General features: G+C 39.6%; 1 protein-coding gene across 1 annotated transcript; it reads right to left on the reverse strand.

Moving 5' to 3' along the window:
• Positions 1-4201: 4201 nt before the first annotated feature.
• LOC114503524 (tripartite motif-containing protein 60-like) lies at positions 4202-12558 on the reverse strand. The gene is made up of 2 exons (XM_028521159.2): positions 12484-12558; positions 4202-7413 (listed from the first exon to the last, which is right to left on the reverse strand). Exon 2 carries the CDS (start codon positions 7118-7120, stop codon positions 5699-5701), a length of 1422 nt encoding a protein of 473 aa, XP_028376960.1. The 5' UTR covers positions 7121-7413; positions 12484-12558; the 3' UTR covers positions 4202-5698.
• Between the last annotated feature and the right edge of the window lie 6493 nt (positions 12559-19051).

The raw sequence follows: 19051 nt of genomic DNA on the forward strand, positions 1-19051 counted from the left end.
GCGAGCACTGTGTTCCTTGGTCAGGGCATTGAGTAGGTCACCTTGACAGATTTTACACTGAGGCATGGCAACCCTGACTGTGCTGGTTCCCAGAGACCCACTGATGACCCTGTGGCCCAACTGCAGTTCTTGCAATCACCAGTCCTGGGGAGAGCTAAACGCTTTCTTTCCCTGCCTTGTTGGGCGCTCACTCTGTCGGCAAGCATTTTAGTATTAATACCTTGATAGATCACTGAAGTTGCCAACCAACTCCAAATAAGTAGCACGAGTAAAAAGGCTGGAATAGAAATACTATAATGTCCGGCTCTCTACCCTCATTCATTCATTCATTCATTCATTCAGTGAGAAGGACCTAGAGAGTTTGTGTCTGTAATAGTGTCCCACTGGGCTCACTTGTTGTACCATAGAGCAAGCTGCCTCAAAAAGGCAAAAATCATGTAAAAGTTATTACACTCTATTATAAATACATTAAAGCTACAGAATATTAGAGGGAGAGATTAAACTCTGGTTCTGAGTAATGCATGCTTTTATTGGAAAATGAACAGGCTGCAGCCTTGAAAGCCTTCAAGTATGAAGAATAGGATATTAGACACAAACTAAATGAAAACAAAATTTTCAGACCTGTTTTCATACTCAAAGCTCTAGTGAGCTAGCAGAGAAAACGGTATCAGTCAGACTGACAATCACTAACTGCTATTAAAAGTATCCACATTCACTATTAAATGATAAAAACTCCGGGGCAAGTTCATTTTAATTAAAGAATGATTACAGGCTTTTTTCACAACTTGGTTCCAGGGAGGAAATGGGATGCAGCTAAGGTGGGGTTTAGGGGGCTTTTAAGTTAAAGGTGTATTTCTTAAGTTGAATGGTAGTTGATTATGGTATCAATCTTTTCCTTTAAACATATAAAGGAATACCTCTATATTATTTTTTAAAAGATTTTGTTTATTTATTTTTAGAGAGGGAAGGGAGGGAGAAAGAGAGAGAGAAACATCAATGTGCGGTTGCTGGAGGCCGTGGCCTGCAACCCAGGCATGTGCCCTGACTGGGAATCAAACCTGCAACACTTTGGTTTGCAGCCTGTGCTCAGTCCACTGAGCTACGCCAGCCAGGGCACTTCTATATTATTTACACAGGTTTTCCATCATGTATAATAAGAAATAACCTAAGCCAATTTGATTTGCACAATTATTGCTCCCCTCAATAGATAACTGCCAATAGTTCTTTGTGTATAAAGGTTAACTACTGGGTAATAAAAAAAAAATCAAGTCTCAGTCACAACTTTGCCCTACATGTGGACATTTGTAAAATAATCTATATATTTAGCAGGCAGTCATTATACATTCACAGTCTTGTTTGTAACCTCATTGTTCCCAGCATTCTGTCCTTTAGGTGCTTTGATCTTGTAAATGGTTCACTTGAAGCAAACACAATTCCATAAAGCAATATTCATCTAACATTATACTGTTACACGGCTACCAGCATCCTCAAAAACCAATGGCTGGACAGGCGTTTTTGAAGTTCTAGGCTCATGTGTAACGAAGTACAGCCTGCAGGATTCCTTCCCTGTACTTTATTGTCCTATACCTGCTACAGTGTGGAGTGACTCAAATACTTCAGTCAATCCATATGTGTCCAATTCCACCAATGCCATCCCATTTTTTTGGTCCATTCTAATCATTATTTTAATTATAGCTTCAGAATTTATAGATTAAGATAACTGAAGCAATTGTAGCACACAGAGCTTGAGTTTCTTCATGGGAAAGCCAGCTGACCATCCCTGAATATGAATTCCTTGTCAGGCTAACCGACCAATTCTGTAGACAGTATTGAAAGTTGTGCTTAGGCCCTGGTGGGATAGCTCAGTTGGGTAGAATGTCATCACAATTTGCCAAGGTTGTGGGTCCCATCCCCAGTCAGGTCACATAAAAGAATCAACCAATGAATGCATAAATAAGTGAAACAACGAACTGATGTTTCTCTCTCTAAAATCTATCAATCAATTTTTTTTAAAAGTTGTGCTTATAGCATATTGTCTATGCTGTTTTATACACTTCAGATACCACAACAGTATATCTCACAATAAAAATGCTAAAAATGAGTAAATTATTTCAAAACTAGAATTTTATACCCTGAGGAACTTTCAGTTAAATAGCAGGATAGCCTAAAGACATTTTCAGACATATAGTCCTCAAAAATTTTACTTCCCATGCACTCTGATTAGGAAGCTACTGAAGGACGTTCTCCAGCAAAATGAGATACCAACCTCCAAATGGACAAAGATATGGAAATGGGAAAAACTCAAGAGAAGCCAAGGGTATCCATCCCCAAGATGGTATCTGAGCAGTTGGCTTAGTGAACAACCTGCCTGCGCTGGGGTTGGTCAGATGGCTCCTTAGGTAGTCTGCAAAATCAAAGTGGTAGAAAGCTACATGTGCTTGAATTGAGAGATTTAGACCACTGCATGTAAACATTGGAAAATATGCAAAAATGAATTCTATTTGGAGAGGGCCAGGGTGAAATTCTCATCTTCCAAAGTAGGACATCAAATGATACCTCAAACTGAAAAATTCGTAAGTATCACTATTAGCTTTAGTGACTATAAAATACCCAAAGAATGTGAGTTGAAAGGGATTGCTTCTAAGAAGTTGGCAATGGTGATTATAAAGCAATGGCTGGTTCTAATAAATCTTGTAAACAATGAACATTAACGGAAACATTAAAACTATATTAAAAATTCAGTTGGTATCAAATAAACTATTCTTAAAGCGCAAAATGCTTAGCTGCAGTTTAATTGAAATGAGAAAGGGGAGACTAGGTCTGAAGTCATGGTATTATTGAGGGTGCCAGCTGGGAGCACTTAGTCTCTAATCAACTCTATGAAGTCGAGATTATTTTGCTATTTTAAAGGTAAGGAAACTGGTTCCAAAACATACCAAGTTCAAACTCCAAAACTTTTGCCACCTTGTATATGTGCTTCCTCCAGAGATCACCTAATGACTTTAGTAAAATTTCAGAAGGTCCTTTTCAATCTATGGAGCCCACTTGTCAGGAAATTAAGATTTAGTGGTCTTCTGGAACGTGAAGCTTTTGTCAGTGCAGGTCCCTCACCTGCTCAATGTCTCATTTATGTCCACCTGAGCCATTTCATAGGGAACCCAAGAGGTACTCCTGGGTTTCTACACTATATAGACTACAGCAAGGATTTCCATAAAAAGGAAAACTGCTGGCAAGCTGATTACTGTATATCCTTCTGAGTAAACTTGATGTTATATGAGTTATAAAGTTTAATTATAACCTAAGGCAGCCAACTGGTAGATGTTATATAAGTTATTAAGAAACACTTAAATAGATGTAAAGGTATATTATGTTCAGGCAACTCAACAAAGTGGAGATTGTCTATTTTGTCCAATTTGACTTAGAACTTCAATGCAATTTCAAATTAATTCTCCATGGTTATGTTTAACTTGGTAAACTGATCGTAAATTTACATGGAAGAGGCCAAAAGTTGCCAAGATAACCCCAAATAGATGGTGAAAATTTCCACCAGATATCATGAATGAGCGAGCTATAATATTTGAGTATGATATTGGCCCAAAGATAGACCAACAGACCAGTAGAACAGATTCAGTATCAGATACAGGTAGCATTGCAAATCAGTTGAAATAATGATGGACTGCTTAATAAATTAAGTTGTGACCACTGGTTATTTATTCATCATATATAACTAAATATCCAGGCAGGCCCCATTCTATTCCCCCAAACAGTATCAACCCCAAGTAGATGTTTAAAACATTTAAAAGCACACAGAGTATTTTAATGGCATTAGTGTAGGATAGGATTTCTTAAGCAAGAATGCAAACCTCGAAAAGAGCAATACAATCAACTACATCAAACATAAGAAGTTCTGTACAAGACACCATAAGAGATAAACCTGAGGATACCTGCAGTGACTATTACTTCTACAGGACTAGAACCCAGAAGAGTTGTTATCAATGAGACACACAGACTAACTGAAAAACAAGGAGCACCACCAGGTAGCTCAGTTGGTTATAAGCATTGTCCCAATGCACTAAGGTGTGGGTTTGATCCCTGGTCAGGGCACATACAAAAAATCAACAAATGAATGCACAAATAAGTGGAACAACAAACTGATGTTCGTTCCTCTCTGTCTCTCTTTTTCCTCTCTCTCTCTAAAGTCAATTTAAAAAAATGAGTTCATTGCTGATCTTAGCAAGACAATTAAAAAAAAAAGAAAAACAAAGAAAAAAAAAGAACAGGTACTTTATAGGGAAGAAACAGGGATGATTGTTAAACTTATGGAGAAATACTCTATTAGAAATCATAGAAATAATTATAACCAGAGATAACATTTAACATCTTGCAAATTAGTAAAGAATTTGTTAAAATGGAACTGTTAGTGCAGAGCAATGAAGACATTTATACACTGTGTAGGAGTGTAAAGTGGCACAACACTTTGGTGAAAAATTGCATTATCCAATAAAGATGAAGATCCAGCAACTCACTCTACAAAGAAACCAGATGTATAATTTTCATAGTTTCAAACTGAGCATCCATCAGAAGTAGAGTGAAAACAAATAAAACCTTAAGCAAAAGCATGATGAATCTCATGAACATGAGTGGGGGGGGAAAATACCTGACAGATTAATCCAGTGTTGATTTTATGTAAAACTCAAAAACATGTGGAACTAAACATTATTTAGGGATAGAGAGATATATGGTAAAAAGTTAGAACAAGGGAATGCCTAATTAAGAATGGTGAAGGGAACTGAATAGAACCCAGAAGAGACTGGGGCTGAGAAGAAGCACAAAGTTCAAAGGTGATGTTAGTGTTGGGTCATGGTTATGTAGGTGTCTTTTTTTTCATTATGGTCCACAATTGAAAAGTATAAATATATAATCAATGTACATTATTTGCAAAAGTTAGACATGACTTGAATATATACCCATCAGTGGGGAAATGGTTAGGTAATATTGAATGGACAGTATTAAACAGATTATTTTAAGTGAAGACTGAGAACTATCAACGTTAGGTAATAAAAGTAACAACAGAAAAAAGTATAGAAATTGAGTCAATGTGAGCAGTAAAATGATGGATAAACCCAATCAAAGTAAGAAGCAACCCTGTGCTAGAGGTCCTAGTCAGTGCAAATAAGCAAGGAAAGAAAAAGAACCTAGATTGTAAATGAAAAAGTGAAAGTCTATTTACAAATGGCATGGGCACCTCTACAGAAAATCCAATGGATTCTAACTAGGGGTAAATCTACCCCAAAATGTTAAAGTCAGATATACTAAAAACTACAAAAATTGCAGAGAGAATTTGAAGACCCAAATAAATGAGTTCATGGATTAGAAGCCCCAATATTGTTGAGATGTGATTCCTTGAATAGAGTAAGCCTAAGGAAAAAAAAAAACTAATCACAGGGATTTCGAGAAAAAAGGTCAGTTTCCCAATGAGGTGAGGGACGGCAGCTGAACAGAGAGGGTACATGTTCAAAAAGAAACAGAGGGAAGATTATCTATTGATTGTGTGTGCATACATAAGTATATATGGTGAGATCACTATCTCATTTTTCACTGTACTACATCAAAACTGATAAAGACAATAAAAAAAAGGACAAAGCACATTACAGAGTGTTATTAAGGTAAATAGATAAACAAGTCTCCCAATAGCTCATTATTCAAACTCTGTTACTGTACAGATTTTAAGAGGTTTTGAGTCAGTTCCAGTATGGAAATAGGGCCAAAGTGCTCCTGTAAAATAATCATTAAAAACGTGAAGAAGAGATCTATCATTCAAGTTGTAAAAGGAAATCTCACCCAATTCATAGTCTAAAAATATGCCAATCTTACTAGGTATTACTTTTGGCAGAAAATTAACTTTTTTAGGACCCAGTGCAGCGTAATTAATTGGACCGCCTCGCCTGATACACCACAACCCATCCTCTAATAAAATCGAAGGATTCTGACTCTTTCTTCTTCTGGGAATGGAGTCTTTACAGACACCCAAGGCCCATTCAGTCTTGTCTTTCACTTCTACCTCCCAATACTGTCTGCCTGAATCATATCCCTCAGAACCCAGAACAACTGGGCAGAGATAAAATCTCTTTGAGTTACGAGGTAAGTGTTGCATTCTATTTCCATATCGTACAGTTTTTCGATCATCTGAAACAATAAGTTTACGATGTGCTGTTTCAGGATCTAGAAACACATCAACTTTAAAATGCTTGATAATTTTGTTTAGGCCAGAATATTGTGGAGGAAAATGGTAAACATATTCTTCTAACTGGAATGAAAAAGGTTCAGGGGCCTTTAAGGTTTTATATCTATGGTAGATACTTTTAACATCTGTCAGGAACTCCAGTTTTGACTTCACATATTTGCTGTCTATCTCCTTTAATAGATATTTTAATGTGGAAACATGATCTGAAAATTTTGCTATATTTTCATTTAGTTTTGTTAAAATATTCATTTCTTCATCTTGTAATTGCCGAAGAACAGTTTCTTGTTCACTTTGGAGAAACAACATAAGTTGCTCAAATTCAGACCTTATTTCTTCTCTCCTATTTTCTACCTTCTTCTTCAGTTCCAGTGATTTTCTGGTTTGCATAGTTATCACCTTTTCAATTTGTTCCACTCTATCTTTCCATGGTTCAAGGCAATACCCCAATCTTTGCCGATGATAGGGGGCGGCCTTCTCTATGGGCCAAACATAATGTTTCCGGTGATCGTCAGAGAAACTGCACTGTGGACATAAAACCTCTAAGTCCTTCTGACAGAAAAAAGTCAAAACCTGATTGTGCTTTTTACATAAAACCTTCTCTTCTTGTCTCTTCCTCTTGCTTCTTCTTATCTGGAGTAGCTTAGCAATTTCAGTCAAATTGCCCAGCTGGGGGTTGCTTGCAAATTTCTTTTCTAGACAGCAAAATCGGCAAAAGGGGCAGGGGAAAGTATCAGTTAGATCCTTCCATGACATACTAATGCAGGAGAGACAGAAGTTATGACCACAGTTAATGGTCACTGGGTCTTTCAAGTAGTCTGAACAGATGGGACAGCTAGCTCCTGCTTGAAAGTCTGCCAGGGCTGTCAGAAACTCCATTGAGCTGTGAACAAAGGTGGTGGCCGGTAAGGTAATGTGTCCTTTAGTGAGGCCTGGCTCTAGCCTCACAACCCAGTAAGCAGTGGATATCCTCCCCCAGACCTCATGAACTGATCAGCTCCTACAAACTTGTTTATCCCTCTGCCCCTTAGCTGTTGCTAAGTACACACCACAAGCTGAAGTCTATTACATATTAGAACATGTTAGCTGGGCTGCTGCTCTTCCCACTCAATGATGCGAAGTCAAGCTTAACTTCTTTCTTGTAGCCTTGAGTCCAAGACAAGGAAGCCTTCCTATGGATGAGAAAAGACATTAAATTAAAAATATGATCCCACAATCACCAATGTAATAAAATACCCACACAGAAATCATCCATGAATGTTAAGATCACTGAGTGGAAGTTCTTGGAAAAACAAGAATTCATAGTTGTACAGATTCACCTCACACAATTCTACTAATCAAAAACAAAAGTAGGGAACAAACTGACCTTACATGCTTCCTGATATGATGCAATACTAAGCACATAGCTTTGCTTATAAAATATTCTTGCCAAAAATATCCCATTTCCATTTAATCAAAAAATTTCTAGCCCTGGCTGGTATAGCTCAGTGGATTGAGCTCGGGACCAAAGTGTCCCAGGTTCAATTCCCAGCCAGGGTACATGCCTGGGTTGCAGGCCATAACCCCCAGCAACCGCACATTGATGTTTCTCCCTCTCTCTCTCTCTCTCTCTATCTCCCTCCCTTCCCTCTCTAAAAATAAATAAATAAACTCTTAAAAAAATTTCTAGACTTAAGACTATAGAAATATGACAAAATGTGCAAGCCTGGATTCAGTCTGGTATCTTAAAAGTTAAACAACTAAAATTTGGGGGACAAATGTAAGAATTCTAGTATAGGTATCATTATTGTATCAGTATTAAATTGTGTTTAACTTATCCACATTAACTTATTATAGGTAACAAATAAAATGTCCTTGTTCTTAAGAAATACATACTGATAGCCCTGGCTTGGTAGCTCCTTTGTTTAGAGAGTCATCCTGATACACCAAGGTTGCAGGTTCAATCCCCAGTCAGGACACATACAAGAAGCAACCAACGAATGCATAAATAAGCGGAACAACAAAGTGATGTTTCTATCCCTTCCTTTCTCTCTCTTTCTAAAAACCAATAAAAAATTTTTTAAAATATATTTTATTGATTATGCTATTACAGTTGTCCCATATCCCCCCTTCTCTCCCCTCCACCCTGTACCCCCTCCCACCCACATTTCCCCCTTTAGTTCATGTCCATGTGTCATATTTATGAGTTCTTTAGTTTCTACATTTCCCGTACTATTCTTGCCCTCCCCCTATCTATTATTTTCAACCTACATTCTATGTTACTTATTCTCTATACCTTTTCCCTCTCTCTCCTCCTCCCACCCCCTGCTGCTAACCCTCCATGTGCCCTCCATTTCTGTGGTTCTGTTCCTGTTCTAATTGTTTACTTAGTTTCTTTTGGTTTTGCTTTAGGTGTGGTTGTTGATATTTGTGAGTTTGCTGTCCTTTTACTATACATGTCTTTTCTTTATCTTCTTTTCTTAGATAAGTCCCTTTAGCATTTCATAAAATAAGGGCTTGGTGATGATGAACTCCTTTAACTTGACCTTATCTGAGAAGCACTTTACTTGCCCTTCCATTCTAAATGAGAGCTTTGCTGGATAGAGCAATCTGGGATGTAGGTCCTTGTCTTTCATGACTTGGAATATTTCTTTCCAGCCCCTTCTTGCCTGTTAAGGTCTCTTTGGAAAAATCAGCTGACAGTCTGATGGGAACTCCTTTGTAGGTTACTGTCCCCTTACCTCTTGCTGCTTCTAGGATTCTCTCCTTCGTTTTTACCTTGGCTAATGTAATTATGATGTGCTTTGGTGTGTTTCTTCTTGGGTCCAACTTCTTTGGGGCTCTATGAGCTTCTTGGATTTCTTGGAAGACTGTTCCCTTTGCCAGATTGGGGAAGTTCTCCTTTATTATTTGTTCAAATAACTTTTCCACTTGTTGCTCCTCCCCCTCTGGTACCCCTGTAATTCGGATGTTGGAACGTTTAAAGGTGTCCTGGATGCTCTTAAGCTTTTCCTTGATTTTTTGAATTCTTATTGCATCATGCTTTCCTGCTTGGTTGATTCTATCTTCCTTCTGGTCCACTGTATTGTTTTGAGACTCATATTCCTTCCTTTCACTATTGGCTGTCCTCTGCGTGTCTTCCTGCGTCTGTTTTATGGTATTCTGCATTCTTTTATCTAAATTTCGTCCAAAATCCACCAGTTCCGTGAGCTTTCTGATCACCAGTGTTTTGAACTGCGCATCTGATAGATCGGCTAATTCTTGGTCGCTCAAAAGGATGAGTCCTGGGGGACTGATTTGCTCTGTTGAAAACATGGTTTTTTTTTCCCCCCTGTCTCTCCTTTTTTTTTTTTTTTTTCCGGTCTGGTTGCTCTTGTTACGGTGGGGGGCGGAGCCTTAGGTGCTCACCGGGGCTGGGCACCCCGGTCGCTAGATTGTGACGTTATATGTGGGGGCGGGGCGGGAGCGGGAGGTCGCTAGATTGTGACGTTATATGTGGGGGCGGGGCGGGGGCGGGAGCGGGAGCGAGGCGGGAGAAAACAATGGCGGTAATTCCGTTCCCCTGGACTCAGACCCTTGTCTGGGCTTCCGGGCCACGAGTTCTGCCCTGGTCCACAATCGCTGCCCCTCTGGGTCTGCCAGCCGCAGCTTGCGTACTCAGGGATCACCGCTGACTTCTTACGCGCCCGATGGCTTTTGCGCCGATTTCGGGCCAAACCCTTCCCCCGACCTCCGCGCACCGCCGACCCGAGCCAGCCCCGCGCCCGCCCGGCTCGTCTTCTCCTACCAGTCCGGGTGAACGCGTCTACTTCAACTTCTTGGCTGCCCAACTCCCATTCAGATAAATCCTCTGCCGGATCTGGGTGTTATTCTGATAGTAAATTATTGTTGTAAATTATTGGTTTTCTAATCTTGGTTGTATGAGGAGGTACGGTGCGACCACCTATTCCTCCATCTTGCCAGAAGTCCAATAAATAAAATTTTTAAAAAATGGCGGCTGCAACTTACTTCCAGAAGCTTCACTAATTTAAAAATGTATACATAGAAGGTCCTTGAATAACACTGTTTTGTTCAATGTTATATTCTTATAATGTTGATGAGATGCCAGAAGAACGTAACTCGTTTCTATCAATTAGCCAATGGTAAAACTGGTTTTGTTATACAACATTTTCCTTCAAGTTGTAGAACCGACAACAACATTAAGTGAGGACTTACTGTATAAATACAAGAGAAAAAGCAACTACAGAAAAGGTTAACAATTGTTAAATCCAGGCAAAAAGTATATACAGTATATTTGTTTATTGCAATCCATTCAACTTTTCTGTGGGTTTCAAAATTTCAACATAAAAAGTTAAGGAGAAAAATTTCCTGGCTTGTTTTCAAGATACCCATCGAGAATCCATTTTAAGCCAATCAAATTCCTCCAAGCTTGTGAGCCACCCAGGCATCACCACAGTCTTCTTTCGCTCCCTTCTCCCTACACAAATATTTTCTCAACTTGTGCTTTTCCTTATAACCCAAAGAAAAGACAGTGAGAATAATAAAAGATGGTTTTGACATTTGAAATCGGCTTTGACTTGGTGACCTAGCAAGTTCTTACTACACAGACTTTCTGCCAGCAGAATAGGAAAACTGCAGTAGTTCTACAAAGTCTCCACTGATAAATTGTTCCCAAATTCAAAGCTTGACTCAGTGTCTTGGGCCTGCACAAATAAAAACTATTATAGCAACATGCTACGGGAGGCAGTGTTTCAGGGCTAACATTATGCAAACAATACTAGGTTTGACTTCTGATTATTTATGGTGTATTTCTTAGGAAAAATGCATGTATGTTTTTTGAAGGCCATTTGACCTATAAAATGGGGATTAGGACCTTTTAAAATAAGGATATCCTATAAATGCCAACTAATATATGCCTACTGTTCTTGGCCAATGAGGAGCTTTTTTTCTTTAAAACATTTTTTCCCCAGATTTTATTTATTTATTTTCAGAGAGAGGAGAAGGGAGGGAGAAAGAAAGGGAGAAAAATACCAATGTGTGGTTGCCTCTTGCACACTCCCTATTGGGGACCTGGCCCGCAACCCAGGCATCTGCCCTGACTGGGAATCAAACCAGTGATCCTTTGCTTCATGGTGCAGCACTCAATCTACTGAGCTACACCAGTCAGGGCAGGAGCTTTCCATTTTAGATTTGTTTGCATATGGATCCAAATATAACACACACACTGAATTTGATTAGTTCTCTTAAATATTCCTTGCATCTCTACTTTTGTCCTATTGACTATCTCAAGTTTTTATCTCTCTCTCTCTCTCATACACACACACACACACCCCCCACAGCGTTTATTAATTCGTTCTGGAACTCGTGATGAGTGCTGAAATGGATGAATACCAAGTGATGAAGCATGTTCTCTTGTGGGGTGGTGTTGTGACTCATACAAGTTCTAGCAAGTATGAGTCCAGAGCAAGTGCCAAGTGTCCAAACATTGTTTTTCTCAGCAAAATGCAACAAGTTACTGGGTTTGACGAGGCCTGAGGTTGACAAGTACAACGGTATGACTTTATCTATATGTATATACGTTAAGAAAAATATAAAAGCATACACACACACACACTTTTATAAACTATCTCAAGTTTCTTATCATTCAGATTCCTTCATACATTATTATCTTCATCTGGCTATGGTCCCCCCTAAAGCACTTGGCCTTTATTTTTTAGAAACTGTTTATTTTTCATCAACCTTATTTCCATTCATGCTGTTCTTCCTCTTCGCAAACCACACTGCTTATTCCTCCCTCACTTCTTTTAGAACTAAGTTTGCTCCTCTGGGAGACTCAGACCAAGAGACATGTTCTCTAGGATGGTTTATTATGAGTTGGGCATTAAGCTAAGAATCTTTCACACAGTCACTGATCCAAGTAAGCTCTCCGAACAACCTTATAAATTAGGAGCTATCATCCTCAATGACAGCTAGAAAGCCGAGTCTACAATAATGTGAATACACTCACAGCATTACATTCATTGGCATAACCACTGGCATGATACTCAGTCACTAAGCCATACTGCCCCTTCTTCACTCCTACAGCATACTACTCACCTCTCTGCATCTGTTCCAAAGACCATATAATTTTTGTATTGATATGTTCATATTTATTCACATTTGGTAACACATTCCAAAAAATTTTAAGGGGAAAAACAGGAGCTTATTGATTCCAGGAATATGACAGTGAAACAGATATAACACAAATTGAGAAGTAGCAATACCTGATAGAACTGAATTTTCATCCAACTTGGTCACTTGGTCAAATTAACTTCTCTGAGCTTCAGTTTTTCACAGAGTGATATCTATCTTTGAGAAAATAATGCAAGACACATGTCACAGAGCTGGCATTTAACACATGTACTATAAAGAGTATTGTAAGACTACCTCATAAAATCTCAAAAGTTCTAAGAAATCTAGCCAAATCCACATACTTATATTGTCCCATAAAATGTTACACTTTATTACATTATATATTACATGTGTGTTTATTTACTTACATATAAAAAGCACTACTGATATTTAACCTAAAATTATTATGTCTGGTTAGTTGTTAAATCCTCAGTGACTATTGAAGGCATTAACTTCCACTAGACTCATTGTAATAGTACAATGTAGAAAATTTCCTATACTAATTTTGGAGGTGCAGGAGACAAGTTTCAGAATTTTAAAACACATTTAATTTTAGCCAGCTTTTAATAAATTCCAACACAGAACTACATCAAATAAAGCATAAGCATCTTCCAAGCTACTCTCCCTACATGCCCACACTACGTATAACACTTTGGTGACTTTCAATCTCCTTGCATGATACAGTCACGCCCTGCTTAACAATGTTTTGATCAATGAAGAATCACATATTCTCTGGTGGTCCCATAGATTATAATGGAGCTGAAGACTTCCTATCACCACAGCATGAGACACTACCTAAGTTTCGTGTCACAACTGCCTATAGTCTGCAATACAGTAACAGGATGTACTTACAGGTTCATAGCCTAGGAGCTGTAAGGGAACAGAATTTGTCACCCCAAAACATGCCTTTTTGGTGCAGGATGATAGTAGGCTGGCTAATTTTAACAAAGAGTACAGTAGGGAGGCGCTCAGAAAATCAAGTTTAAGTTACCCTTTGTAGAAGACACTTCCATTTGTAGGAGAAACCTCCATTAGTGTGTACCTCCCTAGGCAGGACCAGGAAGAGGGATAAAACTTTATCTCTGGGAACTCTTATCAATGCAGAAGATGATGACTTCAATCTGCATAACAATCTTACCCTCATTTATCATGCTTTTCCCAGCAATTCTTTTACTGTACCCTCCCATAACTGACTCTCACCAACATCTTCTGTCTTCAGTTTAAGGTAATATTTAAGGCGGTGCTTTGTTATTTTGGTGAGTTTTACCCAGTTTTCCTGGGTCTCTCCCCTGTATGCAGGAGGTATATACATTAAGAAAGATGGGGACTGCATGGGATTGGGCATGAGGTTGCAGAGAGTAGTGAGATTAGAACATTGAGGCTGAAAGATGTTTTATGAAACTTGCCCAACCAATACAATATCATGCAGCTAGTAAATTGCACAGCATAATGGGAAAACTAAAATCAAAAGAAAAAATATATAACTGCTAAGAAAATATGTAAAAAAAAAAAAGGATTCTAGTGCTGTACAAGGAACATAGTAGGTACTCACTCCAGGTATCATAGTGCCTTCCATTTCCCAAGCACTTATACAAACCAGTCTTCCCTACTTTTCAGAATCAGGCCATCAAGAAAACAGACCATGAACTGGACACAACTAGTTTTACAATCACTGCTACCACTCTACTACCATTCCAGCTACCCACCCCTGGATTACAGTGTGAACTCTTTTTTACCCTAAAACACAATGGTGCCTCCAATCAATTGCCTCACTGTGGCTAAACTGATCTTTTGTTTGCTGGGCCACATCCCTAGTTTTTAATTCAGTTGGTGTGTAGGATTTCCGAGAAGTTCCTAGGTGATGGTGCTAGCCTCAGAACCTCCCTTTGTGAACCACTGCTTAAAGAAAACTTAAAGAAACTTGTAGATTCCTAGGCCTCCGTTTCAACCACTGTTATACAGGATGATTCTTAACTTGCCTGAGCCTATATCAGTTCATTTGTAAATTTGTAATAATAATCGTTAACTGTAAAGATATTTGTGAGGATTAAGGGATGTTTAAATTGGCCAGGAGGTGTAGGCAATGCAGAGTAGTGGGTTCTCAAATAGTACCTCCCACCCCACTCCCTTAACCTCCCACCCCTTCTCTCTTCTCCCTGCGTTCTTCCACCAAACACAGTCATTCTTTGGAAATAACGTGGCAACCCTCAGATACTTGTTCAGATCAGTATCTTCTCGAAAACTTATGTAAGGCCAGACACCCCCATTCTGATACCGCAGGTCTGAGACCAAGGAGTTGAGCCTTCACAAGATCTTTGACTGACTGAGGAGACCCACCCACTCGTGGGCAAGCCGCGACGTCCCGAGGTCTGGCGCACAGGAGACGCTCGGGAAGCCTCCACAACGTGCTCGGCTGAGCCTCACGACAGCCCCGCACGGTCCGGTTTTGCAGCCTCCCGGCTTACCTGGAACCGACAGCAGGGCCCGAGACTGTCGGAATCTCAGAGCCTGGACCTAGATGCGCGGAGCGTGAGCAGGGTCTTCCCCGGCCGAGGCGCGCACTCAGCGGTGCGGCGATGGGCGGCTCCTCCGGAAGTGGGCAGGTAATAGACAGGCGCAAACTGCTTGACCCCGAGTGCAGGGCGAAAGCTGGAGCACAGCTGCGGGCGTTTCCCCGGGGGCTAAGGCCCTTGTTGGCTTCCACTGATCATTCCGTTCCCAGTGGCAGACTTCTCTGATTCTTACTAATGAGCAACTTGGGGGTCGAAGTAAGGTTTTCAGGTTGGTTTTAACAGCTTCTTCACCACGCCCCCCTCCTTTCAGACGCAAGGCAATGGAGAACTTTGCGGCCAAGGAGCCGGTTCATTCTGTCTGTGGTCGCCGGTGAGGAGGTGGTAAACCTTGAAAAGGAATGGGAACTGTCGCCTCTTTGGATCAATTTGTATCTCAGTAGGAGGGTGGGTGGGTCTGACCCACCCTGTAGAATTGTGCGGATCCCAACTCGGCTCACTGAGACCTTCTAAGGAAGTGACATTTAAGGTAAAAGTTGACTAATAAATTTGAGTTAGTTGGACAACTTCGAGGGTAAAATCTTTAAGGATAAAGGAAGAGCGAATGAGAAGGCTCTTAAGTCTGAAGTTTGAAGGTGGTAGGTACCTGATGACAAGTTGGTTTGGCTGACACCTCGAGAGGAAGTAGGGAGTGCGGGGAGTAGAAAAGATTGAAAAATGGCTTTTGTGAGGCTGATGAGATAGGCAAGAATTGCTGCTGCAAGACCATTCAGGCAAAGTTGAGGATTTCGGGTCTTTATCAGGCGCAAAGGAAACGAGAGAAGCATTCCCAACAGTTAACATAATATAAAAGCATACCTCGGAGATACTGTGGATTTGGTTCCAGACCATCGTAATAAAACAAGTATTGCAATAAAGCGATTTTTTTTTTTTTGCTGGTGGAGGGTGTGGCCTTCCATTTGCAAAAAAGTGCAACGCTTAGGAAACACAATAAAACAAAGCGTGCCGATAATAAAATTTGAAATTTTAATAGATCACTGGCTACAATTCAGAAAATAGATCTCTTGGTGCCTTTAAAAAATCCGGGATTTTTAAATAGTGCTTGGTGCCTGTGTAGAACAGTTAAGTGCAGATGTGAATTAGAGACACCTCAATAGATACTGTTGAAGTTCTATGCCTAAACCTTTTGAATTGCTGGTGGCAGCAACTTCCTCTTTTCATTGATTCTTTTACTGTGGGGTGAGTATATGGTTTTAATTTAAATACCTTAAGATACAATATGAGTCATTCCCTATCATAGTTCATGACATAAAAAGTTACTTAAGACTCCTTTGTTATGAAGCTGTCCTTTCTTTGTAGGCTATAGTGTAATTCAACAGGATGGAGCCCGCCTACCTGCTGGATGCTAATTACACTAATGAGTTGATTGTTATACATTGGATTCTTCCTCAGGACCCACTGTGTTTTAAGAATTGTAACTTTCTTTTTCTACAAGATGAGTTCAGAAGCAATCTCATTTTCACCCTACTCCTTGTATAAGAACTGAAACTTTTAATTTTTCAGTAAGTTAGTTTCTTAGTCAAGGAATAAATTTCATGTCTGTTACTGTCTGAGATGCTATGTAGTCTTAGTCTCTAACTACTCCCTGGTTTTGGGAGTTGCTGCTCTTTCCTGTCCTTCATGCTTACATGTCAAAGTCTGCAAGGGCATCTGACAAACTTTTAAAATGTAGCATGAAACATGTATATGGATGTGCATCTGTAGGCATACACACACCCAGTCTATGTCCTGCTGCATATATAGAGGAAACTTAAGAGCAGTGGTTAAAGATGCCTGGCTTTGGAGTCACGCTCCTGGGAGTTCAAATCCAACCAAGCTCCACCCTCTTTGTGTGACCTCTGGCAGGTTATCTTTTTGTGCCTGTTTTCTCATCTAGAAAAAAAGGGGTGGGGGCAATAATAGCACAGTTGCCTCTTAAGAGTTGTACTGAATGACTTTTCATAAGTTAAACACCTGTAAGAGTGTCTGGCATGGTAAATGCAGTAAAAAAAATAGATGATAGATAATGTGTATATTTTTGTATGCATATATGAACATACACACTTTCTATAAATTCATCTAATTTCTGTTTCAGAGCAGAAGGGAGATTTAGAGGGAACAGGTGTGTCACATAGTTTTATATCACTTGTAAAAGTTTTTGTTTCAGGCTTTTATGTAGTGTATTGGTTTATGTGATTTTAAAACCACTTGCTATGACTTACATTAAGTTGTTTTAATTCACTTGTTTATGGCAAAGAAGAAAGCCACTTTGATAGGAGAATGAAGTAAGTTGTGCCAGAATGTCATCATTCTACATCTTAATCATTAATAAGCACTCAGCAGCCCAGCTGCTGAGGGGCCCTGCTGGGGGCTTATCAGTAAGAACATAGGGAGAAGCCAGTGTGGCAAGGGGACCTTTAGAGTATAAATACTGAGTTTGTGGGGACTATTTGAGTTTTAGTTTGGGTAGGGCGACTGTTCGCTAACCTAAAGACTTTCTGAAGATCTTTGGGGCATTTGCTCCTGGCCTGGGGAAATACTCCTCAAAGACATTGTTGATAAACCCACACTGGCCTGGTGAGTGATCAGACTGCCTGTGGGCACTGGCATCTTTGCGCCCTAGCAACCCGCTCTAGCAATAGGGATCGTGTACTTGAGCGCTGACAGCTGGGAAATCAGTCCTTTGGTTGGTGGTTGCTGACTCTCCTTGTATAAAAGATACACCTCATATGAAATTTAGACTTCATTCCTTCACGTCCCCTTACCTGGAAAAAGAGTGTAATTAATCCGGCATTTGCTTGGAATGTTATTTTCTCTATTTAGTTTTATTAAGAGATATTATCCTATAGGCTATTGACTTGTGAAATTATGATTCCCACATCAAACCTGTGCTAAATTAGTTGTTGGCAAAGATAAAAAATAGTTTCTGGAGCATAATTTTGCTACTTCTCCAAAACAAAACAAAACCTCAAAACATTATTATAATTGTTTGAAATATTCTGCTTAGTACATATGGTAAATGAAAAGTAATTTTACTTTATACAAGTACTATTTTTCTCTTTAAAAAACAGTTAAAGCAAACAATACTTTCTAGGTTTCCTTGAGAAGAGAGAAGGAAGGTTGGGAGGGAGGAACCCTAACTCTGCTCAGTGGAGCCACACACAAAGACAGGAAGGAACAGGTCTCTGGTGGCCAAGAGAGCTCAAGCAGTGATGCCCACGCTCATCTGCCTCTAGAAGGGGGCCTAAAACTATAGGCTAAGAAGTTTTTTCCTGTTTTTCAGGTACAGGTCAGAAAACAATTTTTTTTTAAAGATTTTATTTTAATTTATTTATTTTTAGAGAGGGAAGGGAGAGAGATATATATAGAGAGAGAAACATCAATGTGCGGTTGCTGGGGGTTATGGCCTGCAACCCAGGCATGTACCCTGGCTGGGAATCGAACCTGGGACACTTTGGTTCCCAGTCCGCGCTCCATCCACTGAGCTATGCCAGCCAGGGCGAAAACAATTTTTTTATCCCATTACAAAATACCTGGCTTTAGTAAATAACTTAAAGCTCCTAACTTAATAGTCCTCCTGGTTAAGAGCACATTTTGGGAGGCACGTGGAGTTGTATCCCAAATATATCAGTTTACTAGCTGTGTGATTTCAGATTACTCTTACTTTCTAGGTCCCTGTTTCCTCATCTTAAAAGGGGCAAAATAACGTAATCCTGCAGAATTATTGGGGAACTGCTTTGCAGAGGCGGAGGCCCTTCTTTTCTCCTTCCTAACAAGTGCACTTTTTTTTTACATTAAGCAAACACACAAAAGACCTGAATAATTTAAAAAGAGAGGGTCAGATACTTTAAAAACATAACTCCAAAAATTATAATATGGACAATATCATCTGCAATCTCATCAGAGGGAAGAGTATCTTAACAAAAAACATCATTTTTTGGTCAAATTTCAATTTTAGAATTTTTTTCTTTCATTTTTCAAAGCTAATATATATTTTAAAGATTTTATTTATTTTTAGGGAAGGGGGGGAGGGAGATAGAGAGGAAGAGAGACATTGATGGGTTGCCTCTAACAGCCCCCAACCGCGGACCTGGCCCGCAACTCAGGCATG

This window comes from Phyllostomus discolor, chromosome 8 (genome assembly GCF_004126475.2).
Source record: "Phyllostomus discolor isolate MPI-MPIP mPhyDis1 chromosome 8, mPhyDis1.pri.v3, whole genome shotgun sequence".
Classification (NCBI taxonomy): domain Eukaryota; kingdom Metazoa; phylum Chordata; class Mammalia; order Chiroptera; family Phyllostomidae; genus Phyllostomus; species Phyllostomus discolor.